The sequence below is a fragment of the Heterodontus francisci genome, chromosome 34, assembly GCF_036365525.1.
Source record: "Heterodontus francisci isolate sHetFra1 chromosome 34, sHetFra1.hap1, whole genome shotgun sequence".
NCBI lineage: Eukaryota > Metazoa > Chordata > Chondrichthyes > Heterodontiformes > Heterodontidae > Heterodontus > Heterodontus francisci.
In genome coordinates, this window is record NC_090404.1 from 1,285,378 (window position 1) to 1,311,642 (window position 26,265).

Below are 26,265 nucleotides of genomic sequence, written 5' to 3' on the forward strand. Positions count from 1 at the left end.
GGGGAATATGCCGGGCCATGAGGTTACAGATTGTGGTTGAGTACAATTCTGCTGCTGCTGATGGCCCACAGTGCCTCATGGATGTCCAGTTTTGCATTGCTAGATCTGTTCGAAATCTATCCCATTTAGCACGGTGATAGTACCACACAACATGATGGAGGGTATCCTCAATGTGAAGGCGGGACTTCATCTCCACAAGGACTGTGCGGTGGTCACTCCTACCAATACTGTCACGGACAGATGCATCTGCGGCAAGCAGATTGGTGAGGACGAGGTCAAGTATGTTTTTCCCTCATGTTGGTTCCCCCACCACCTGCCGCAGACCCAGTCTAGCAGCTATGTCCTTTAGGACTCGGCCAGCTCGGTCGGTAGTGGTGCTACCGAGCCACTCTTGGTGATGAACATTGAAGTACCCCACCCAGAGTACATTCTGTGCCCTTGCCACCCTCAGTGCTTCCTCCAAGTGGTGTTCAACATGGAGGAGTACTGATTCAGCAGCTGAGGAAGGTGGGTAGGTGGTAATCAGTAGGAGGTTATCTTGCCCATATTTGACCTGATGCCATGAGACTTCATGGGGTCCGGAGTTGATGTTGAGGATTCCCAGGGCAACTCCCTCCCTACTGTATACCACTGTGCCGCCACCTCTGCTGGGTCTGTCCTGCCGCTGGGACGTGACATACCCGGGGATTGTGATGGCAGTGTCTGGGACATTGTCTGTAAGGTATGATTCCGTGAGTATGACTATGTCAGGCTGTTGCTTGACTAGTCTGTGGGACAGCTCTCCCACCCTAGGCGCAAGCCCCCAGATGTTAGTAAGGAGGACTTTGCAGGAACGACAGGGCTGGGTTTGCCGTTGTCGTTTCCAGTGCCTAGGTCGATGCCGGGTGGTCCGTCCAGTTTCATTCCTTTTTATAGACTTTGTAGCGGTTAGATACAACTGAGTGGCTTGCTAGGTCATTTCAGAGGGCATGTAAGAGTTAACCACATTGCTGTGTGTATCAGTCTGTATGTGTGTGTCAGTGTCTGTGTGTATCAGTGAGTGTGTGTCAGTGTGATTGTGTGTGTCAGTGTCTGTGTGTATCAGTGTGTGTGTGTCAGTGTGTATGTGTGTGTCAGTGTCTGTGTGTATCAGTGTGTGTGTCAGTGTGTATGTGTGTGTCAGCGTCTGTGTGTATCAGTGTGTGTGTGTCAGTGTATATGTGTGTGTCAGTGTCTGTGTGTATCAGTGTGTGTGTCAGTGTGTATGTGTGTGTCAGTGTCTGTGTGTATCAGTGTGCATGTCAGTGTGTAAGTGTGTGTCAGTGTCTGTGTGTATCAGTGTGTGTGTGTCAGTGTGTATGTGTGTGTCAGTGTCTGTGTGTATCAGTGTGTCTGTGTCAGTGTGTATGTGTGTGTGTGTCTGTGTGTATCAGTGAGTGTGTGTCAGTGAGTGTGTGTCAGTGTGTCTGTGTATCAGTGTATATGTCCAGTGTGTAAGTGTGTGTCAGTGTCTGTGTGTATCAGTGTGTGTGTGTCAGTATGTCGGTGTGTAAGTGTGTGTCAGTGTCTGTGTGTGTCAGTGTGTCAGTGAGTGTCAGTGTCTCTGTGTATCGTGTGTGTGTCAGTGTGTATTTGTGTGTCAGTGTCTGTGTGTATCTGTGTGTGTGTATCAGTGTGTATGTGTGTGTCAGTGTCCGTGTGTATCAGTGTGTGTGTGTGTCAATGCTTATGTGTGTGTCATTGTCTGTGTGTCAGTGCGTCTGTATCAGTGTGTGTGTGTCAGTGCATATGTGTGTGTCAGTGTCTTTGTGTATCAGTGTGTGTGTGGCAGTGTGTGTGTGTCAGTGTCTGTGCAGGTCAGTATCTGTGTGTATCAGTGTGTGTGTGTGTCAGTGCATATTTGTGTGTCAGTGTCTATGTGTATCAGCGTGTGTGTCAGTGTGTCAGTGTGTCTGTGTGTATCAGTGTGTGTGTGTGTCAGTGTGTATCAGTGCATGTGTATCAGTGTGTGTGTGTCAGCGTGTATTTGTTTGTCGGTGTTCGTGTGTATCAGTGTGTGTGTCAATGTGTATGTGTGTGTCAGTGTCTGTGTGTATCAGTGTGTGTGTCAGTGTGTCTGTGTGTATCAGTGTGTGTGTGTGTCAGTGTGTCTGTGTGTATCAGTGTGTGTGTGTGTCAATGTGTATGTGTGTGTCAGTGTCTGTGTGTATCAGTGTGTGTGTCAGTGTGTCTGTGTGTATCAGTGTGTGTGTGTGTCAGTGTGTGTGTCTGTGTGTATCAGTGTGTGTGTGTGTGTATTTGTGTGTCAGTGTCTGTGTGTATCAGTGTGTGTGTCAGTGTGTCTGTGTGTATCAGTGTCTGTGTGTATCAGTGTGTGTCAGTGTGTGTCAGTGTGTATGTGTGTGTCAGTGTGTATCAGTGCATGTGTATCAGTGTGTGTGTGTCAGCGTGTATTTGTTTGTCGGTGTTTGTGTGTATCAGTGTGTGTGTCAGTGTGTATGTGTGTGTCAGTGTCTGTGTGTATCAGTGTGTGTGTCAGTGTGTATGTGTGTGTCAATGTCTGTGTGTGTGTATGTGTGTGTATGTGCATCAGTGTGTATGTGTGTGTCACTGTGTGTATCAGTGTGTGTGTCAGTGTGTATTTGTGTGTCAGTGTCTGTGTGTATCAGTATGTGTTTGTGTGTGTGTGTGTCACTGTCTGTGTGTATCAGTGTGTGTGTCAATGTGTAAGTGTGTGTCTGTGTCTGTGTGCATCAGTGTGTGTGCGTGTCAGTGTGTGTGTGTGTGTGTGTGTCATTGTCTGTGTGTCAGTGTGTCTGTATCAGTGTGTGTGTGTCAGTGCATATGTGTGTGTCAGTGTCTTTGTGTATCAGTGTGTGTGTGTCAGTGTGTCTGTATCAGTGTGTGTGTGTCAGTGCATATGTGTGTGTCAGTGTCTTTGTGTATCAGTGTGTCTGTATCAGTGTGTGTGTGTCAGTGCATATGTGTGTGTCAGTGTCTATGTGTATCAGTGTGTGTGTGTGTGTGTCAGTGTGTATTTGTGTGTCAGTGTCTGTGTGTATCAGTGTGTGTGCCAGTGTGTCTGTGTGTATCAGTGTGTGTGTGTGTCAGTGTGTATCAGTGCATGTGTATCAGTGTGTGTGTGTCAGCGTGTATTTGTTTGTCGGTGTTTGTGTGTATCAGTGTGTGTGTCAATGTGTATGTGTGTGTCAATGTCTGTGTGTATCAGTGTGTGTGTGTGTCAGTGTGTGTGTCAGTGTGTCTGTGTGTATCAGTGTGTGTGTCAATGTGTAAGTGTGTGTCTGTGTCTGTGTGCATCAGTGTGTGTGTGTGTCAGTGTGTGTGTGTCAGTGCATATGTGTGTGTCAGTGTCTTTGTGTATCAGTGTGTGTGTGTCAGTGTGTCTGTATCAGTGTGTGTGTGTCAGTGCATATGTGTGTGTCAGTGTCTTTGTGTATCAGTGTGTGTGTGTCAGTGTGTCTGTATCAGTGTGTGTGTGTCAGTGCATATGTGTGTGTCAGTGTCTTTGTGTATCAGTGTGTCTGTATCAGTGTGTGTGTGTCAGTGCATATGTGTGTGTCAGTGTCTATGTGTATCAGTGTGTGTGTGTGTGTGTCAGTGTGTATTTGTGTGTCAGTGTCTGTGTGTATCAGTGTGTGTGCCAGTGTGTCTGTGTGTATCAGTGTGTGTGTGTGTCAGTGTGTATCAGTGCATGTGTATCAGTGTGTGTGTGTCAGCGTGTATTTGTTTGTCGGTGTTTGTGTGTATCAGTGTGTGTGTCAATGTGTATGTGTGTGTCAATGTCTGTGTGTATCAGTGTGTGTGTGTGTCAGTGTGTGTGTCAGTGTGTCTGTGTGTATCAGTGTGTGTGTCAATGTGTAAGTGTGTGTCTGTGTCTGTGTGCATCAGTGTGTGTGTGTGTCAGTGTGTGTGTGTGTGTCAATGTCTGTGTGTATCAGTGTGTGTGTGTGTGTGTCAGTGTCTGTGTGTATCAGTGCATGTGTGTCAGTGTGTATTTGTGTGTCAGTGTCTGTGTGTATAAGTGTGTGTGTCAGTGTGTGTGTGTGTGTCACTGTCTGTGTGTATCAGTGTGTGTGTCAGTGTGTATTTGTGTGTCAGTGTCTGTGTGTGTGTGTGTGTCAATGTCTGTGTGTATCAGTGTGTGTGTGTGTGTGTGTCAGTGTCTGTGTATATCAGTGCATGTGTGTCAGTGTGTATCTGTGTGTGTGTCAGTGTGTGTGTGTGTGTGTCAATGTCTGTGTGTATCAGTGTGTGTATCAGTGTGCATGTGTGTGTCAGTGTCTGTGTGTATATCAGTGTGTGTGTCAGTGTGTATTTGTGTGTCTGTGTGTATCAGTGTGTGTGTCAGTGTGTAAGTGTGTGTCAGTGTCTGTGTGTGTCAGTGTGTATGTATGTGTCAGTGTCTGTGTGTATCAGTGTGTGTGTCAGTGTGTATGTGTGTGTCAGTGTCTGTGTGTATCAGTGTGTGTCAGTGTGTAAGTGGGTATCAGTGTGTGTGTGTGTGTCAGTGTCTGTGTGTATCAGTGTGTGTGTCAGTGTGTTTTTGTGTGTATCAGTGGGTGTATTAGTGTGTATGTGTGTGTCAGTGTCTGTGTGTCAGTGTGTATTTGTGTGTGTGTCGGTATCAGTGTGTGTGTCAGCGTGTAAGTGTGTGTCAGTGTCTGTGTGTGTCAGTGTGTATGTGTGTGCCAGTGTCTGTGTGTATCAGTGTGTGTGTCAGTGTGTAAGTGTGCATCAGTGTGTGTGTGTAAGTGTGCATTTGTGTGTCAGTGTCTGTGTGTATCAGTGTGTGTGTCCGTGTGTAAGTGTGTAACAGTGTGTATGCGTGTGTCAGTGTCTGTGTGTATCAGTGTGTGTGTCAGTGTGTAAGTGTGTGCCAGTGTCTGTGGGTGTCAGTGTGTAAGTGTGTGTCAGTGTCTGTGTGTGTCAGTGTGTTTTTGTGTGCCAGTGTCTGTGTGTATCAGTGGGTGTATTAGTGTGTATGTGTGTGTCAGTGTCTGTGTGTGTCAGTGTGTAAGTGTGCATCAGTGTGTGTGTGTAAGTGTGTATTTGTGTGTCAGTGTCTGTGTGTATCAGGGTGTGTGTCAGTGTGTATGTGTGTGTCAGTGTCTGTGTGTGTCAGTGTGTAAGTGTGCATCAGTGTGTGTGTGTAAGTGTGTATTTGTGTGTCAGTGTCTGTGTGTATCAGTGTGTGTGTCCGTGTGTAAGTGTGTAACAGTGTGTATGTGTGTGTCAGTGTCTGTGTGTATCAGTGTGTGTGTGTCAGTGTGTAAGTGTGCATCAGTGTGTGTGTCCGTGTGTAAGTGTGTAACAGTGTGTATGCGTGTGTCAGTGTCTGTGTGTATCAGTGTGTGTGTCAGTGTGTAAGTGTGTGTCAGTGTCTGTGTGTATCAGTGTGTGTGTCAGTGTGTAAGTGTGTATCTGTATGTGTGTGTCAGTGTGTGTGTCAGTGTGTATGTGTGTGTCAGTGTCTGTGTGTATCAGTGTGTGTGTCAGTGTGTAAGTGTGTATCAGTGTGTATGTGTGTATCAGTGTGTGTGTCAGTGTGTAAGTGTGTATCAGTGTGTATGTGTGTGTCAGTGTCTGTGTGTGTCAGTGTCTGTGTGTATCAGTGTGTGTGTCAGTGTGTAAGTGTGTATCAGTGTGTGTGTCAGTGTGTTTTTGTGTGTCAGTGTCTGTGTGTATCAGTGGGTGTATTAGTGTGTATGTGTGTGTCAGTGTCTGTGTGTCAGTGTGTATTTGTGTGTCAGTGTCTGTGTGTGTCAGTGTGTATGTGTGTGCCAGTGTCTGTGTGTATCAGGGTGTGTGTCAGTGTGTATGTGTGTGTCAGTGTCTGTGTGTGTCAGTGTGTAAGTGTGCATCAGTGTGTGTGTGTAAGTGTGTATTTGTGTGTCAGTGTCTGTGTGTATCAGTGTGTGTGTCCGTGTGTAAGTGTGTAACAGTGTGTATGTGTGTGTCAGTGTCTGTGTGTATCAGTGTGTGTGTGTCAGTGTGTAAGTGTGTATCAGTGTGTATGTGTGTGTCAGTGTCTGTGTGTATCAGTGTGTGTGTCAGTGTGTAAGTGTGTGTCAGTGTCTGTGTGTATCACTGTGTGTGTCAGTGTGTATGTGTGTGTCAATGTCTGTGTGTATCAGTGTGTGTGTCAGTGTGCAAGTGTGTGTCAGTATCAGTGTGTATGTGTGTGTCCGTGTCTGTGTGTATCAGTGTGTGTGTAAGTGTGTATCAGTGTCTGTGTGTATCAGTGTGTAACTGTGTGTCAGTGTCTGTGTGTATCCGTGTGTATCAGTGTGTATGTGTGTGTCAGTGTCTGTGTGTGTCAGTGTGTATGTGTGTGTCAGTGTCTGTGTGTGTCAGTGTGTAATTGTGTGTCACTGTCTGTGTGTATCAGTGTGTATGTGTTTGTCAGTGTCTGTGTGCGTCAGTGTGTATGTGTGTGTCAGTGTCTGTGTGTATGTGTGTGCCAGTGTCTGTGGGTGTCAGTGTGTAAGTGTGTGTCATTGTCTGTGTGTATCAGTGTGCATGTCTATGTCAGTGTCTGTGTGTTTCAGTGTGTATGTGTGTGTCAGTGTCTGTGTGTATCAGTGTGTATGTCTATGTCAGTGTCTGTGTGTATCAGTGCGTGTGTCAGTGTGTATGTGTGTGTCACTGTCTGTGTATATCAGTGTGTGTGTCAGTGTGTATTTGTGTGTCAGTGTCTGTGTGTATCAGTGCATGTGTGTCAGTGTGCATGTGTGTGTCAGTGTCTGTGTGTATCAGTGTGTGTGTCAGTGTGTATGTGTGTGTCAGTGTCTGTGTGTATCAGTGTGTGTGTCAGTGTGTATGTGTGTGTCAGTGTCTGTGTGTATCAGTGTGTCTGAACCGCTGCAGTCCATGTGGGGTAGGTACACCCACAGTGCTGTTAGGAAGGGAGTTCCTGGATTTTGACCCAGTGACAGTGAAGGCTCTATATGTGTCTCTGTGTGGGGATCTTGTGTATATATATATATATATATATATATATACCCCAGGTCCCAGGGCTGAAAGCTCAGTGTCTGATCCACTTCCCTACCCATTCTCCCATCAGGGAGACCTCGGGAAGTGGTGGAATGCCTGCTGGGATGTGGGATGAGTCCTGTGAGGAGAGATTCAGTAGATTCAGCCAATTGTCTCTGAGGTTGAGAAGAATGACAGGTGATCTCATTGAAAGGTGTAAGACTCTGAGGGGGTTTGACAGGGTAAACACTGAGAGGTTCTTTCCCCCTAGTTGGGGGATCGACAACAGGGGGGGCACAGTCTCAGGATAAGGGGCCAATCATTTACGAATGAGCTGAGAAGAATTTTCTGCACCAAGAGAGTTGTGAATCTTTGGAATTCTCTACCCCAGAGGATTGTTATGCCCAGTCATTGGGGAGTAAGTGAACTAGGTATGCGGGGATAGTGAGGGAAAATGGCGTCGAGGTCAAAGATAAATCATGATCGAAATGAATGGTGGAGCAGGCTCGAGGGGCTGAATGGCCGATTCCTGCTCCTATTTCCTATATTCTTAAGTTCAGGAACTCTGTCCGGGGCGGGATTTGACCACCTGGTCGCAGGCAAAGGATCAGGGAGGTACTGCGATACAATTCAGGGCAATTTTTACATTGTTCTCAGGACTGGAAGCCATAAATAACGCAGTGTAGAAAGCACCAGAAACAGACTCACTGATGACAACATTGATTTGGCTCGATGGGGCCAGTTCTTGAGTCCTGAGGCAAAAGGATGGAGTCCGTTGTTTTGGCCGCATGTGGGGAGGTGTTCGGAGGAAGCAACGACTCATGCTGGTGGTTGGACGCTGACCTTTAACCTCTGACCCCTGTGGTAACGTCAAGAGGAACAAGTCAAAAAATATCCAATTCACCAGAAAAGCACCTGTTCATCTCTGTCAGCAAATGCCTGCAGGCAGCACCCTTCTCCCTCCGAGTCAGAGCTTCAATTGGCACAACAGATACCTCAGCAGGAAATCGAGGCTGACATCTCCTGGTGCCTGAACTGAGGGAACGCTGCACTGTCTGAGGGTCAGTACTGAGGGAACGCTGCACTGTCTGAGGGTCAGTACTGAGGGAACGCTGCACTGTCTGAGGGTCAGTACTGAGGGAACACTGCACTGTCTGAGGGTCAGTACTGAGGGAACACTGCACTGTCTGAGGGTCAGTACTGAGGGAACGCTGCACTGTCTGAGGGTCAGTACTGAGGGCACGCTGCACTGTCTGAGGGTCAGTACTGAGGGAACGCTGCACTGTCTGAGGGTCAGTACTGAGGGAACGCTGCACTGTCTGAGGGTCAGTATTGAGGGAGTGCCGCACTGTCGGAGAGTCAGTACTGAGGGAATGCCGCACTGTCGGAGAGTCAGTACTGAGGGAATGCCGCACTGTCGGAAGGTCAGTACTGAGGGAACGCTGCACTGTCAGAGGGTCAGTACTGAGGGAGTGCTGCACTGTCTGAGGGTCAGTATTGAGGGAGTGCCGCACTGTAGGAGAGTCAGTACTGAGGGAGTGCCTCACTGTCGGAGGGTCAGTGCTGAGGGAGCGCCGCACTGTCGGAGGGTCAGTGCTGAGGGAGTGCCGCACTGTCGGAGGGTCAGTCCTGAGGGAGTGCCTCACTGTCGAGGGTCAGTACTGAGGGAGTGCCGCACTGTCGGAGGGTCAGTCCTGAGGGAGTGCCGCACTGTCAGAGGGTCAGTACTGAGGGAGTGCCGCACTGTCGGAGGGTCAGTGCTGAGGGAGAGCTGCACTGTCAGAGGGTCAGTACTGAGGGAGCGCCGCACTGTCGGATGGTCAGTACTGAGGGAGTGCTGCACTGTCGGAGGGTCAGTCCTGAGGGAGTGCCGCACTGTCGGAGGGTCAGTACTGAGGGAGTGCCGCACTGTCGGAGGGTCAGTACTGAGGGAGTGCCGCACTGTCGGAAGGTCAGTACTGAGGGAGTGCCGCACAGTCAGAGGGTCAGTACTGAGGGAGTGCCGCACTGTCAGAGGGTCAGTACTGAGGGAGTGCCGTACTGTCGGGGGTCAGTCCTGAGGGAGTGCCGCACTGTCGGAGGGTCAGTACTGAGGGAGTGCCGCACTGTCGGAGGGTCAGTACTGAGGGAGTGCCGCACTGTCGGAGGGTCAGTACTGAGGGAGTGCCGCACTGTCGGAGGGTCAGTACTGAGGGAGTGCCGCACTGTTGGAGGGTCAGTACTGAGGGAGTGCCGCACTGTCGGAGGGTCAGTGCTGAGGGAGTGCCGCACTGTCAGAGGGTCAGTACTGAGGGAGTGCTGCACTGTCGGAGGGTCAGTACTGAGGGAGTGCTGCACTGTCAGAGGGTCAGTACTGAGGGAGTGCTGCACTGTCGGAGGGTCAGTCCTGATATAAGGTGACAGGGGAAAATAGCAATGGCAACATGAGGAAAAACATTTCAGGTAGCGAGTGGTTCAATTTGGAATGCATTGTCTGAGAGTGTGGCGGAGGCAGGTTCAAATGAGGCCTTTAGAAGAGAACCGAATAATTATCTGCAGAGAACAAATTTGCACCTTAACTCTATATCAATCCCACACTAATCCCACAGCTTCACTCTCTCCCCATAGCCCTGTATCAATCCCCAAACTAATCTCACTGCTCCACTCTCTCCCCATAGCCCTGTATCAATCCCCAAACTAATCCCACTGCTCCACTCTCTCCCCATAGCCCTGTATCAATCCCCAAACTAATCCCACTGCCCCACTCTCTCTCCATAGCCCTGTATCAATCCCCAAACTAATCCCACTGCCCCACTCTCTCTCCATAGTCCTGTATCAATCTCAAACTAATCCCACTGCTCCACTCTCTCCCCATAGCCCTGTATCAATCCCCAAACTAATCTCACTGCTCCACTCTCTCTCCATAGCCCTGTATCAATCCCCAAACTAATCCCACTGCCCCACTCTCTCTCCATAGTCCTGTATCAATCTCAAACTAATCCCACTGCTCCACTCTCTCCCCATAGCCCTGTATCAATCCCCAAACTAATCTCACTGCTCCACTCTCTCCCCATAGCCCTGTATCAATCCCCAAACTAATCCCACTGCTCCACTCTCTCTCCATAGCCCTGTATCAATCCCCAAACTAATCCCACTGCCCCACTCTCTCTCCATAGTCCTGTATCAATCTCAAACTAATCCCACTGCTCCACTCTCTCCCCATAGCCCTGTATCAATCCCCAAACTAATCCCACTGCCCCACTCTCTCCCCATAGCCCTGTATCAATCCCCAAACTAATCCCACTGCTCCACTCTCTCTCCATAGCCCTGTATCAATCCCCAAACTAATCTCACTGCTCCACTCTCTCCCCATAGCCCTGTATCAATCCCCAAACTAATCCCACTGCTCCACTCTCTCTCCATAGCCCTGTATCAATCCCCAAACTAATCCCACTGCCCCACTCTCTCTCCATAGTCCTGTATCAATCTCAAACTAATCCCACTGCTCCACTCTCTCCCCATAGCCCTGTATCAATCCCCAAACTAATCTCACTGCTCCACTCTCTCTCCATAGCCCTGTATCAATCCCCAAACTAATCCCACTGCCCCACTCTCTCTCCATAGTCCTGTATCAATCTCAAACTAATCCCACTGCTCCACTCTCTCCCCATAGCCCTGTATCAATCCCCAAACTAATCTCACTGCTCCACTCTCTCTCCATAGCCCTGTATCAATCCCCAAACTAATCCCACTGCCCCACTCTCTCTCCATAGTCCTGTATCAATCTCAAACTAATCCCACTGCTCCACTCTCTCCCCATAGCCCTGTATCAATCCCCAAACTAATCCCACTGCCCCACTCTCTCCCCATAGCCCTGTATCAATCCCCAAACTAATCCCACTGCCCCACTCTCTCTCCATAGTCCTGTATCAATCTCAAACTAATCCCACTGCTCCACTCTCTCCCCATAGCCCTGTATCAATCCCCAAACTAATCCCACTGCCCCACTCTCTCCCCATAGCCCTGTATCAATCCCCAAACTAATCCCACTGCTCCACTCTCTCCCCATAGCCCTGTATCAATCCCCAAACTAATCCCACTGCTCCACTCTCTCCCCATAGCCCTGTATCAATCCCCAAACTAATCCCACTGCCCCACTCTCTCCCCATAGCCCTGTATCAATCCCCAAACTAATCCCACTGCTCCACTCTGTCCCCATTGCCCTGTATCAATCCCACACTAATCCCACTGCCCCACCCTCTCCCCATAGCCCTGTATCAATCCCACACTCATCCCACTGCCCCACTCTCTCCCCATAGCTCTGTATCAATCCCCAAACTAATCCCAGTGCCCCACCCTCTCCCCATAGCCCTGTATCAATCCCCAAACTAATCCCACTTCCCCGCTCTCTCTCCCCATAGCCCTGTATCAATCCCCAAACTAATCCCACTGCCCCACCCTCTCCCCATAGCCCTGTATCAATCCCCAAACTAATCCCACTGCCCCACCCTCTCCCCATAGCCCTGTATCAATCCCCAAACTAATCCCACTGCCCCACTCTGTCCCCATAGTCCTGTATCAATCCCCAAGCTAATCACACTGCCCCACTCTGTCCCCATAGCTCTGTATCAATCCCCAAACTAATCCCACTGCCCCACTCTCTCCCCATAGTCCTGTATCAATCCCAAACTAATCACACTGCCCCACTCTGTCCCCATAGCCCTGTATCAATCCCCAAACTAATCCCACTGCCCCACTCTTTCCCCATTGCCTTGTATCAATCCCCAAACTAATTCCACTGCCCCACTCTCTCCCCATAGCCCTGTATCAATCCCCAAACTAATTCCACTGCCCCACTCTCTCCCCATAGCCCTGTATCAATCCCAAACTAATCCCACTGCCCTACTCTCTCCCGATAGCCCTGTATCAATCCCAAACTAATCCCACTGCCCCACTCTCTCTCCATAGTCCTGTATCAATCTCAAACTAATCCCACTGCCCCACTCTCTCCCCATAGCCCTGTATCAATCCCAAACTAATCCCACTGCCCCACTCTCTCCCCATTGCCCTGTAGCAATCCCAAACTAATTCCACTGCCCCACTCTCTCCCCATAGCCCTGCATCAATCCCAAACTAATCCCCCTGCCCCACTCTCTCTCCATAGTCCTGTATCAATCCCCAAACTAATCCCACTGCCCCACTCTCTCCCCATTGCCCTGTAGCAATCCCAAACTAATCCCACTGCCCCACTCTCTCCCCATTGCCCTGTAGCAATCCCAAACTAATCCCACTGCCCCACTCTCTCTCCATAGTCCTGTATCAATCCCCAAACTAATCCCACTGCCCCACTCTCTCCCCATTGCCCTGTATCAATCCCAAACTAATCCCACTGCCCCACTCTCTCCCCATAGCCCTGTATCAATCCCCAAACTAATTCCACTGCCCCACTCTCTCTCCATAGTCCTGTATCAATCCCCAAACTAATTCCACTGCCCCACTCTCTCTCCATAGTCCTGTATCAATCCCCAAACTAATCCCACTGCCCCACTCTCTCCCCATTGACCTGTATCAATCCCCAAACTAATTCCACTGCCCCACTCTTTCCCCATAGCCCTGTATCAATCCCCAAACTAATTCCACTGCCCCACTCTTTCTCCATAGCCCTGTATCAATCCCCAAACTAATCCCACTGCTCCACTCTCTCTCCATAGCCCTGTATCAATCCCCAAACTAATTCCACTGCCCCACTCTTTCCCCATAGCCCTGTATCAATCCCCAAACTAATTCCACTGCCCCACTCTCTCTCCATAGTCCTGTATCAATCCCCAAACTAATCCCACTGCCCCACTCTTTCCCCATAGCCCTGTATCAATCCCCAAACTAATCCCACTGCCCCACTCTCTCCCCATAGCCCTGTATCAATCCCCAAACTAATCCCACTGCTCCACTCTGTCCCCATTGCCCTGTATCAATCCCACACTAATCCCACTGCCCCACCCTCTCCCCATAGCCCTGTATCAATCCCACACTCATCCCACTGCCCCACTCTCTCCCCATAGCTCTGTATCAATCCCCAAACTAATCCCAGTGCCCCACCCTCTCCCCATAGCCCTGTATCAATCCCCAAACTAATCCCACTTCCCCGCTCTCTCTCCCCATAGCCCTGTATCAATCCCCAAACTAATCCCACTGCCCCACCCTCTCCCCATAGCCCTGTATCAATCCCCAAACTAATCCCACTGCCCCACCCTCTCCCCATAGCCCTGTATCAATCCCCAAACTAATCCCACTGCCCCACTCTGTCCCCATAGTCCTGTATCAATCCCCAAGCTAATCACACTGCCCCACTCTGTCCCCATAGCCCTGTATCAATCCCCAAACTAATCCCACTGCCCCACTCTCTCCCCATAGTCCTGTATCAATCCCAAACTAATCACACTGCCCCACTCTGTCCCCATAGCCCTGTATCAATCCCCAAACTAATCCCACTGCCCCACTCTTTCCCCATTGCCTTGTATCAATCCCCAAACTAATTCCACTGCCCCACTCTCTCCCCATAGCCTTGTATCAATCCCCAAACTAATTCCACTGCCCCACTCTCTCTCCATAGTCCTGTATCAATCCCCAAACTAATCCCACTGCCCCACTCTCTCCCCATTGCCCTGTATCAATCCCCAAACTAATCCCACTGCCCCACTCTCTCCCCATTGCCCTGTAGCAATCCCAAACTAATCCCACTGCCCCACTCTCTCCCCATTGCCCTGTATCAATCCCCAAACTAATCCCACTGCCCCACTCTCTCCCCATTGCCCTGTATCAATCCCCAAACTAATCCCACTGCCCCACTCTCTCCCCATTGCCCTGTATCAATCCCCAAACTAATCCCACTGCCCCACTCTCTCCCCATTGCCCTGTATCAATCCCCAAACTAATTCCACTGCCCCACTCTTTCTCCATAGCCATCAATCCCCAAACTAATCCCACTGCCCCACTCTCTCCCCATTGCCCTGTAGCAATCCCAAACTAATTCCACTGCCCCACTCTTTCCCCATAGCCCTGTATCAATCCCCAAACTAATTCCACTGCCCCACTCTTTCCCCATAGCCCTGTATCAATCCCCAAACTAATTCCACTGCCCCACTCTTTCTCCATAGCCATCAATCCCCAAACTAATTCCACTACCCCACTCTCTCTCCATAGCCCTGTATCAATCCCCAAACTAATCCCACTACCCCACTCTCTCTCCATAGCCCTGTATCAATCCCCAAACTAATCCCACTGCCCCAGTCTCTCCCCATAGCCCTGTATCAATCCCTAAACTAATCCCACTGCCCCACTCTCTCCCCAGAAGTTTATAATAAATGGGATTTGCTGTGTTCTGGGGAGGGAGAGATTTGGGTTGTAACACGTATTGTACATTGTTCGACCTGTTACTGGAACTATGTATAATAACAGTGAGCAATAACAGTGTCCTATTACATGCCCGGGGCAGGCTTGTTTGCATTCCCTCAATACCATTGGAGCTGAATAATTGCCAGAATGAAAGTGTCTCTCAGTTTCATTTCCTTATATCTTGTAAGCATGACTGTTGTCAAGTAAAGTGGGTTCCCAGGCTGAAACTGCACGACAAAAATAAACAGAAGTGGCGATTGAGTCATATAGATGTTACCAATAGAAATCAGTGAATAAACAAATGAATGTGTGATTCAGTGAATCTTCAATCTTTGGCCTCTCTCGAGAGACAATGGGTAAGCGCCTGGAGGTGGTCAGTGGTGTGTGGAGCAGCGCCTGGAGTGGCTATAAAGGCCAATTCTAGAGTGACAGACTCTTCCACAGGTGCTGCAGATAATATTGGTTGTCGGGGCTGTTACACAGTTGGCTCTCCCCTTGCGCTTCTCTCTTTTTTCCTGCCAACTGCTAAGTCTCTTCGACTCGCCACTCTTTAACCCCGCCTTTATGGCTGTCTGCCAACTCTGGCGATCGCTGGCAACTGACTCCCACGACTTGTGGTCAATGTCACAGGACTTCATGTCGCGTTTGCAGACGTCCTTAAAGTGGAGACATGGACGGCCGGTGGGTCTGATACCAGTGACGAGCTCGCTGTACAATGTGTCCTTGGGGATCCTGCCATCTTCCATGGTGGTCTTGGACATACTCCTCTAGCAGCATTGGGTTCACATAAATTTGCTCTTACACCTGGTGGTGTCCGTGTAGGTCACCTTTCATTTGTAATCCCAATAATCTGCGCACATGCAACTAGTTAGTAACACGTCGGCCACTGTGTTTCTACAAATTTCATGACATTAACAATAATGTGTATTGATCCATCATATTGTGATGGTGCATATTCTGAGCTGTGTTGACATCATGAAGCTGCAACACGCAATGATGCAACAGATACACTGAGTCTTTGTTTAGTGGACAATGAACTGAAGAGCGGTGACAGTCAGAAAGATGCGGCAAATAGTGTTTCCTTTGCATGTCGGGAGCCAGCAGTCTGAGCACAGTATGAAAGTGGCTGCAGTCTGGAAATCTTTTTTCCTGTTGAAGCAATATTGCTTGTGACAACTGTATTAGATCTCAGATAATTTTAGCTGCTATTTCTTCCTTCTCATGCCTTTGACAAATGTTGTAGCAATGGAAGGCTTTGTTATTACTCTATTTAAATATTTAATTTGGATAGGACATCAAACACTCGTGAAAATTAACCGATTTGTTGCGATTGGTCCACATGATGTTTCTTCCTTTGAAGGCGTTTGTTACAGAGGAATGCCGTGTGGCTCAGTGGGGTGCATAAGCTGGGGATGTCGGCCGCCTCAAGGACATCTGTGTTGGAGATACGGTCCTGCCACCTGATGCCAAGGATTCTCCCGAGGCAGCGGAAATGGAACGAATTGAGACTTCGCTCTTGGCTGACATACGTTGTCCAGGCCGTAGAGCAAGGTACTGAGGACACAGGCTTAATACACTCGGACTTTTGTGTTCTGTGTCAGTGCGACATTTTCCCAAACTCTTTCTCTCTTCTTTAGCGACGTTTAAGAGGCATCTTGACAAATACATGAATAGGATGGGAGTAGAGGGATACGGTCCCTGGAAGTGCAGAAGGTTTTCGTTTAGGCAGGCATCAAGATCTGCGCAGGCTTGGAGGGCCGAATGGCCTGCTCTTTGTTCTTTGTTCAGTCTGGACATAGCAGTGGAAGCCTTTCCCATGCATCGAGAGACAGGTTACTGGTCATAGTTGAGCCTAGGTCGGTGAACTCTTGAACCACTTCCAGAGCGTGGTTGCCAGTATTGATGGATGGAACATTTCTGTCCCATGATGTTTGTTTTCTTGAGGCTGATGGTTAGGCCACATTCATTGCAGGCAGACGCAAACCTGTCGATGAGTCTCTGCAGACACTCTTCAGTGTGAGATGTTAATGCAGCATCGTCAGCAAAGAGGAGTTCCCTGATGAGGACTTTCCGTACTTTGGTCTTCGCTCTTAGACGGGCAAGGTTGAACCACCTGCCCCCTGATCTTGTGTGGAGGAAAATTCCTTCTTCTGAAGACTTGAACACATGTGAGAGCAGCAGGGAGAAGAAGATCCCAAACAGTGTAGCTCTGTTAATGCCATCATACATTCCTCTGATGTTTCCGGTGTCGGAGACCAGCTGAATATGACTGCATAGGTGTTGCCAGCAGACATTTGTGCAGCACCTGGCTGTTCTTTGTGCAGCGCTTCTGGCTGCTTTAAGTGCTACGGATGTTAACTCGCTGGGGGCTTTCTTGTAGTTCAATGAGCTTCGCGGCTATGACAGGTTCCAGCTTTTCAAAGTGAGCTTGAAACCAGTCTGCATTCCGCTTCACATGTTTGCCATAGGTGGTCATTGCTGAGTCGTAGATGGCATCTCTGATGTGGGCCCACTTGGTCTCTGCATCCCCTGTAGGAGTGTTTTGAAGAGGTTTTTCAAGTGAATTTAGAAACTTAAGTAACAGCTGTGGATGAGAAATTCTGCTAGTGTTGATGCGCAGGCGGCCCTTCTGCTTGGAGTGATGCAGCTTCTTTGGTCTGAGTCTAACCTTGCTGCACACCACGGAGTGGTCAGTGTCGCAGTCCACACTGTGGAAGCTGCGTGTGATTTGAACGCTGTTTAAAGAGGCTCGCCTTGTGACGATGAGGTCCAGCTGGTGCCAATGACGTGATCTTGGGTGCCTCCAAGAAACCTGGTGACAGGGTTTAGTGTGAAAGAACGAGCTGGTGATGGAGAGGTTATGATAGGTACACAACTCAAGCAGTCTTTGTCCATTCTCATTCATCCTTCCAATGCCATAGCGCCCAAGGCAAGAGGGCCATGAGTCATGGTCGGCTCCAAACCTGGCATTAAAGTCCCCCAGCAGGAACAGGTGTTCGGTATTGGGGATGCTACTCATGATATTATGGAGTTCCTCGTAGAACTGGTCTTTAGCTTCAGGTGAGGAGCAGAGTATTGGGGCATAGATGCTGAGTAGGTGTACTGGACCAGAGGCGGTGAACAGTCAGATGGACAGTATGCGTTCTGAGCCATCTGACGGTGGCTCAATCATGCTGAGCAAAGAGTTTCTGATGGCGAAGCCCACTCCATGCTGTCTTGATTCTTCAGGATTCCTACCCTGCCAGAAGAAGGTGGAGTCTTGCTCTCTTAGAGATCCGCTCGCAGGGAGGCGTGTCTCCTGAAGTGCTGCAATGTCCACATTGAGTCTACTGAGCTCGTTGTTAATGATGGTGGTCTTCCAAGAATCGTTGATTTGTGTAAGGTCTTCCAACAGGCCAGGACACATAGTTCTGACGTTCCAGCTTGCCAAACGAAGGGCTGGTACCTTCTTTCCTTTTTTTGACGTACTGTTTGGTGCAATGTTACAGTCCACTTGTCGGGCAATGACCCTGAGCTCCAAGCACCCATTGAAGCAGGTGGACTGTGGCGGAACAGAACCTTACTGACCGGGGGCTGCCCGGTTTGAGGCGGGCAGTAGCTGTCCAGTGAGATGCGATGACCTCTCCCACTGATAAAGGCAACCTGTGGTGCCCAATCTCTACGCTAATTGAGCTGGACTTAGAACACGTAACTGCTGCCTTCCATGTTGTTTTGGCCGCTGTGAGGCGACTATGGAGTGACCCCTTCATGGCGCATGCCTGGGCGGATGTATGGAGGTTGTGAGTTGCCCAAGCTTCAAAACCCCCCTCTCAGCCTTCCTGGTGGGGTCCAAAGGAGTGCAGGGCACAACGTTTGGCACCGGCATGGCTGCAGAAACTGCCGGAAACATGCCAAAGGTGACACATGACCGCCTTCGGGATTCCGTTCTGTATTTTTTGTTTAGGTTTACTCCCTTGGCCATAGTCTCTCCCGAGACACCCACAAGGCAGTGGGGTTGGTAGCACCTATCCCTGAGCACGGGCCCTAACAAGTAAACTGTGCGATTTCATGGAGGGAGATGGAACGGGGAGGTAACAAACTAATGAATGGGGGGAAATCAGTGAATAAACTAATGAATGGGGGGGAATTAGTGAATAAACTAATGAATGGGGGGGGGGGGGGGAGAATTAGTGAATAAACTAATGAATGGGAGAATCAGTGAATAAACTAATGAATGGAAGAATCAGTGAATAAACTAATGAATGGGGGAATCAGTGAATAAACTAATGAATGGTGGAATCAGTGAATAAACTAATGAATGGGGGAATCAGTGAATAAACTAATGAATGGGGGAATCAGTGAATAAACTAATGAATGGGGGAATCAGTGAATAAACTAATGAATGGGGGAATCAGTGAATAAACTAATGAATGGTGGAATCAGTGAATAAACTAATCAATGGGGGAATCAGTGAATAAACTAATCAATGGGGGAATCAGTGAATAAACTAATGAATGGGGGAATCAGTGAATAAACTAATAAATGGGGGAATCAGTGAATAAACTAATAAACTAATGAATGGGGGAATCAGTGAATAAACTAATAAATGGGGGAATCAGTGAATAAACTAATGAATGGGGGAATCAGTGAATAAACTAATAAATGGGGGAATCAGTGAATAAACTAATGAATGGGGGAATCAGTGAATAAACTAATAAATGGGGGAATCAGTGAATAAACTAATGAATGGGGGAATCAGTGAATAAACTAATAAATGGGGGAATCAGTGAATAAACTAATGAATGGGGGAATCAGTGAATAAACTAATAAATGGGGGAATCAGTGAATAAACTAATGAATGGGGGAATCAGTGAATAAACTAATAAATGGGGGAATCAGTGAATAAACTAATGAATGGGGGAATCAGTGAATAAACTAATAAATGGGGGAATCAGTGAATAAACTAATGAATGGGGGAATCAGTGAATAAACTAATAAATGGGGGAATCAGTGAATAAACTAATAAACTAATGAATGGGGGAATCAGTGAATAAACTAATAAATGGGGGAATCAGTGAATAAACTAATGAATGGGGGAATCAGTGAATAAACTAATAAACTAATGAATGGGGGAATCAGTGAATAAACTAATAAATGGGGGAATCAGTGAATAAACTAATGAATGGGGGAATCAGTGAATAAACTAATAAATGGGGGAATCAGTGAATAAACTAATAAATGGGGGAATCAGTGAATAAACTAATAAATGGGGGAATCAGTGAATAAACTAATAAATGGGGGAATCAGTGAATAAACTAATAAACTAATGAATGGGGGAATCAGTGAATAAACTAATAAATGGGGGAATCAGTGAATAAACTAATGAATGGGGGAATCAGTGAATAAACTAATAAATGGGGGAATCAGTGAATAAACTAATGAATGGGGGAATCAGTGAATAAACTAATAAATGGGGGAATCAGTGAATAAACTAATAAACTAATGAATGGGGGAATCAGTGAATAAACTAATAAATGGGGGAATCAGTGAATAAACTAATAAACTAATGAATGGGGGAATCAGTGAATAAACTAATGAATGGTGGAATCAGTGAATAAACTAATCAATGGGGGAATCAGTGAATAAACTAATGAATGGGGGAATCAGTGAATAAACTAATAAATGGGGGAATCAGTGAATAAACTAATAAACTAATGAATGGGGGAATCAGTGAATAAACTAATAAATGGGGGAATCAGTGAATAAACTAATAAACTAATGAATGGGGGAATCAGTGAATAAACTAATAAATGGGGGAATCAGTGAATAAACTAATGAATGGGGGAATCAGTGAATAAACTAATGAATGGGGGAATCAGTGAATACACTAATTAACTAATGAATGGGGGAATCAGTGAATAAACTAATAAATGGGGGAATCAGTGAATAAACTAATGAATGGGGGAATCAGTGAATAAACTAATGAATGGGGGAATCAGTGAATAAACTAATGAATGGGGGAATCAGTGAATACACTAATTAACTAATGAATGGGGGAATCAGTGAATAAACTAATAAATGGGGGAATCAGTGAATAAACTAATAAACTAATGAATGGGGGAATCAGTGAATAAACTAATAAATGGGGGAATCAGTGAATAAACTAATAAATGGGGGAATCAGTGAATAAACTAATGAATGGGGGAATCAGTGAATAAACTAATAAATGGGGGAATCAGTGAATAAACTAATGAATGGGGGAATCAGTGAATAAAGTAATGAATGGGGGAATCAGAGAATAAACTAATAAATGGGAAAATCAGTGAATAAACTAATGAATGGGGGAATCAGTGAATAAACTAATGAATGGTGGAATCAGTGAATAAACTAATAAATGGGGGAATCAGTGAATAAACTAATGAATGGGGAAATCAGTGAATAAACTAATGAATGGGGGAATCAGTGAATAAACTAATGAATGGGGGAATCAGTGAATAAACTAATAAATGGGGGAATCAGTGAATAAACTAATAAATAGGAAAATCAGTGAATAAACTAATGAATGGTGGAATCAGTGAATAAAACAATGAATGTGGGAATCACCAACACACACACGCTGACAGATACAGACTTACACACAGACACACACACTGACATACAGATGCTGACAGGCACAGACACACACACTGATGCACACACTGACACACACACGCTGACAGATACAGACATACACACAGACACACACACTGACATACAGACGCTGACAGATACAGACACACACATTGATGCACACATTGAAATACACACACTGACAGATACAGACGCACATTGGCACACACACGCTGACAGATACAGACACACACACTGACACACAGACGCTGACAGATACAGACACACACACTGACACACACACTGACATACAGACGCTGACAGATACAGACACACACATTGATGCACACATTGAAATACACACACTGACAGATACAGACGCACATTGGCACACACACGCTGACGGATAGACACACACACAGACACACACACTGACATACACACTGAGTGATACAGACATGCACTGACACACATGCTGACATACACACTGAGTGATACAGACATGCACTGACACACATGCTGACAGATATACACACACACTGACAGATGCAGACACACACACTAACACACACACACATAAAGACAGACACATCCACTCACACACACACTGACAGATACAGAGACACATACTGACACACACACACACACACACACACTCACTGATACAGAGACAGACACACTCGCACATATACAGCCACACACACTGTCAGACACAGAGAAACACACACACTGACAGATACAGAAACACACACACTGATTGATACACACAAACACACATACACAGACCATCATGTAAACAATGAGTGTTAATACACAGAGATAACTGTCGAGGTATAAAAACTCTCAGTCATATCAGAACAAGTTGAGATCCCAGTGACAACAGACAGGAAGCAGAAATTACTCAGTCACTCATCAGAACCCCCAGATGAAATGAGCAGTTAAAAATCCTTGGTTATCACTCACCTCCCACAGGAAGCCAGCCTTTTAAACTCTGCACCTAATGAATCTGTTGTGAGGATGAAGCAGGATTCCGAACTGATGTCTCACTGGCAGTGCTCTGTTCCCTGTGGGTGGGCGGGTAGAAGGTTTTTAATTTTGAATTCTTGCTTTCGGTTTCCTTTCCTGGTAACTGAAAGTCAGATTGACAACTGAGAGTATGAATAAGGAGACACAGAGACTGGTCTGTGTACTGGTGTGCTCTGACTGACAGTCCAGACACGATCCTGGTCCCCTAGTTCCAGCCAACCCCACTGACAAGTGGGATTTCTCTCAATCCCAGACACAAACGTTGCGGTTTTGAGCCCCAAACTCCAGACACTCGAAACATTCAATGCAGGACTGCCACTCCCCTGATGCCACTACTGGGGGTGTTAGTTTATATATAGATCTAATTCATTCATGGGATGTGGGCTTCTTTATTATTTTTCCTGCCAAAATGGACAATTTCCCACTTTCCCACATTATAATCCATTTGCCAGGTCTTTGCTCACTAACTTAACCTATCTATATCCCTTTGTAGTCTCCTTATGTCCTCTTCACAACTTACTTTCCTACCTATCTTTGTGTCATCAGCAAATTTAGCAACTATACCTTCGATTCCTTCATCTAAGTCATTTATATAAATTGTAAAAAGTTGAGTCCCCAGCACTGATCCCTGTGGTACACCACTCATTACATCTTGCCAACCAGAAAATGACCCATTTATGCCTATTCTCTGTTTCCTGTTAGCCAGCCAATCTTCAATCCATGCCAATATGTTACCCTCGACACCATGAGCTTTTATTTTCCGCAATAACCTTTGATGTGGCATCTTATCAAATGCCTTCTGGAAATCAAAATACAACACATCCACCAATCCCCCTTTATTCACAGCACATGTTACTTCTTCAAAGAACTCCAATAAATTGGTTAAACATGATTTCCCTTTCACAAAACCATGTTGACTCGGCCTGATCACCTTGAATTTTTGTAAATGCCCTGCTATAATGTCTTTAATAATAGCTCCTAACATTTTCCCTAAGACAGATGTTAAGCTAACTGGCCTGTAGTTTCCTGCTTTCTGTCTCCCTCCCTTTTTGAATAAAGGAGTTACATTGGCTATTTTCCAATCTAACGAAACTTTCCCTGAATTTGAGGGAATTTTGGACAATTAAAACCAATGCATCAACTATCTCACTAGCCACTATTTTCAGGGCCCTAGGATGAAGTCAATCAGGACCCGGGGACTTGTCAGCCCGCAGCTCCAACAATTTGCTCAGTGCCACTTCCCTGGTCATTGTAATTGTCTTGAGTTCCTTCCTTCCTTCCATTTCCTAATTTACAGCGATTTCTGGGATGATACTTGTATCCTCTACAGTGAAGACTGATGCAAAATATCTGTTCAATTCATCTGCCATCTTCTTATTTTCCTTTATTAATTCCCCAGACTCACTTTCTAGAAGACCAATGCTCACTTTGTTAACTCCTCATTTTTGAAAGATTGAAGAAATGTTAAACATTGGGGTTTTCAAAGGGGGTCATATAAAGGCCACTTGACTTTGAAAAACAGTCCCTGGAAATGTTTTTTAAAAGAAGCACTGAGGGGTCTTGTGAGGAAAACAAGCCTTTTCGGGAAACCATCTGACTTCCAGCAACAACAAGCCTTTCTGTGAAACCACCTGACTTCCAGCTCAATAAACAACAGAGGACTTTACACATCTGGAGAAGTTGTTTACAAAGAAGTGGCAGGCCAAGGCAGATGGAGGTCAAAAGGTTGACCTCCTGTCGTCCGTTTCGCTTTCGAATTGTTTTGAGTTGGGGTTGAACTGTATAAAAATTAAGAGAACTTCCAAGGAGGAGAGAATTCCCAAGGAAGGAGAGAAGACCCAGCTCAGTTTTCCAGCACCTCTCTAAAAGACCCTGAGAAGTCCACTGCATCAACTCATCTTGTCTGCTGTCTTGGAAGAAAAGCCTGCTAAAGAGCTGTTCCAAAAGATCCAAGTGATCCATCTTCGCTTACTTGGAGGCCAGACAGCATACCAATTTGGAACACAACATATCTATTTCTTCAAGAATGTGCACATATTCACTCCAAGTGTTTTTTGTCTTTTCTTTTGTAAAAGAGCTTTCAACTCCCTTTATTTTTCGGGTTAACCAGAGTGTGTGTGTGTGTATGAGTGTGAGGGGCTAAGGTAAAAAGAGAACTTTAATATTTCAATCTGTGTGTTTATGCTTTACTTCATTATGGTTAAGACTTGTTTTACAATAAATTGATAATTTAGTTGTTTAGTAAAGAAATCTGGTTGGTGTGTTTTATTCTGGGATAAAAATAGAGTCTATGATTGACATCAGTAAGTGGGAAAAAATTGAAATATTTGTTGTGACTTGGGGAGAAGTGGGACTGAATTAACAGTGCACTGCTCCCGCCTCGGTCGTAACCATGTGTAGAACTCCCTTCCTTCTTGTTGTTCTGGTCAGCACTGCCTCAGGAAATAGCACTCTCAATCTCCACTGGAGTCCGAAGGTCCTGTGTTCAAATCCCCACCACTGCAGAGACTCCAGTTGCAAAATCCAGGACAACATTCCCGGCTCAACAGGACCCGGATTTGTTGGAGGGAGTGCTGCACTGTTAGAGGGTCAGTACTGAGGAAGCGCCGCACTATCAGAGGGTCAGTACTGAGGGAATGCCGCACTGTTGGAGGGTCAGTACTGAGGGAGCGCTACACTGTCGGAGGGTCAGTACTGAGGGAGCACCGCACTGTCGGAGGGTCAGTACTGAGGGAGTGCCGCACTGTCGGAGGGTCAGTACTGAGGGAGTGCTGCACTGTCAGATGGTCAGTACTGAGGGAGTGTTGCACTGTCGAGGGTCAGTACTGAGGGAGTGCCACACTGTCAGAGGGTCAGTATTGAGGGAGTGCCGCACTGTCGGAGGATCAGTACTGAGGGAGTGCTGCACTGTCGAGGGTCAGTACTGAGGAATGCCGCACTGTCGGAGGGTCAGTACTGAGGGAGTGTTGCACTGTCGAGGGTCAGTACTGAGGGAGTGCCACACTGTCAGAGGGTCAGTATTGAGGGAGTGCCGCACTGTCGGAGGATCAGTACTGAGGGAGTGCTGCACTGTCGAGGGTCAGTACTGAGGAATGCCGCACTGTCGGAGGGTCAGTACTGAGGGAGTGCTGCACTGTCGGAGGGTCAGTACTGAGGGAGCGCCGCACTGTCGGAGGGTCAGTACTGAGGGAGTGCCGCACTGTCGGAGGGTGAGTACTGAGGGAGCGCCGCACTGTCGGAGGTTCAGTACTGAGGGAGCGCCGCACTGTCGGAGGGTCAGTACTGAGGGAGCGCCGCACTGTCGGAGGGTCAGTACTGAGGGAGCGCCACACTGTCGGAGGGTCAGTACTGAGGAAGCACAGCATGGCTGGAGGTGCTTCTTTCAGGATGAGATGTTAAACCGAGGCCCACCCTCTCAGCTGGTGTAAAGGATCCCACAGCCACTATTGGAAGAAGTATGGGGGGAGATCTCCCTGGTGTCCTGGGGCCAATATTTCTCCCTCAAGCTACATCAATGAAACAGCAGACTATCTGGAATCTTTTTACATGCCACCTGAGAGGGCATAATGAGCCTTGGCGGAACTCATTTCAAGAAGAAAGTGACTGGTATTTCTCTGGTGGCTTTCCAGCCCTCAGGACATGCTACAGAGCCTCTGAGCCAATGAAGAATTATTTTTGAGGTGACATTCCTGTACGAATAGAGGCCAATGTGGTAGCCAATGTGGTAGCACACAGCACAAATCCACAATCAGCAATGAAATAATTACTGTGCTTGTTTTTGGAGTAAATATTATTTACTTTACATTGTAATATTAGCCATTCCTGAACTCTGACATCAATAAGCTGGGTTGGGCACTCGTACATGTAACTTGCACAACATTACATGCCTATTGAGTGTATCATTTCATTTCTATTATTCCTGGCCACTCCAATACTTGCCATTTTACACTGTGCTATTAATAATCTTAACAAACTTCCTTGTAACGTGTCTTCAGAGCCTGCAAGGTTAACCCGACAGTTTCTTATTTTATTTTCTCAAATAGTGGACAACTAGTTTGAAGTGGGAAAGCTCAGATTACCAGCTGTGTTTTACTGTTGTAGTTGGCAATGTTTTCATACAGCTGGGAGAGAGAAAGAGAGAGAGAGAGAGTATGAGAGAGAGAGAGTGACAGAGAGACTGAGTGAGAGAATGAGAGAGTGTGAAAGGAAAAGTGAGAGAGAGAGTGACAGAGTCATACAGCACAGAAACAGGCCCTTCGGCCCATCATGTCTGTGCCGGCCATCAAGTACCTACCTATTCTAATCCCA

General features: G+C 47.0%; 1 protein-coding gene across 1 annotated transcript in view; it reads right to left on the reverse strand.

Moving 5' to 3' along the window:
- LOC137348452 (uncharacterized) overlaps positions 1-22,032 on the reverse strand; it is a 108,267-nt gene extending 86,235 nt beyond the window's left edge. The window contains exons 1-2 of the mRNA XM_068013759.1: positions 21,895-22,032; positions 7,681-7,831 (exon numbers count right to left, since the gene is read on the reverse strand). Of these exons, the coding sequence (XP_067869860.1) occupies positions 7,681-7,795 (115 nt within the window). The 5' untranslated portion in view covers positions 7,796-7,831; positions 21,895-22,032. The remainder of the gene's footprint in view (positions 1-7,680; positions 7,832-21,894) is intronic.
- Between the last annotated feature and the right edge of the window lie 4,233 nt (positions 22,033-26,265).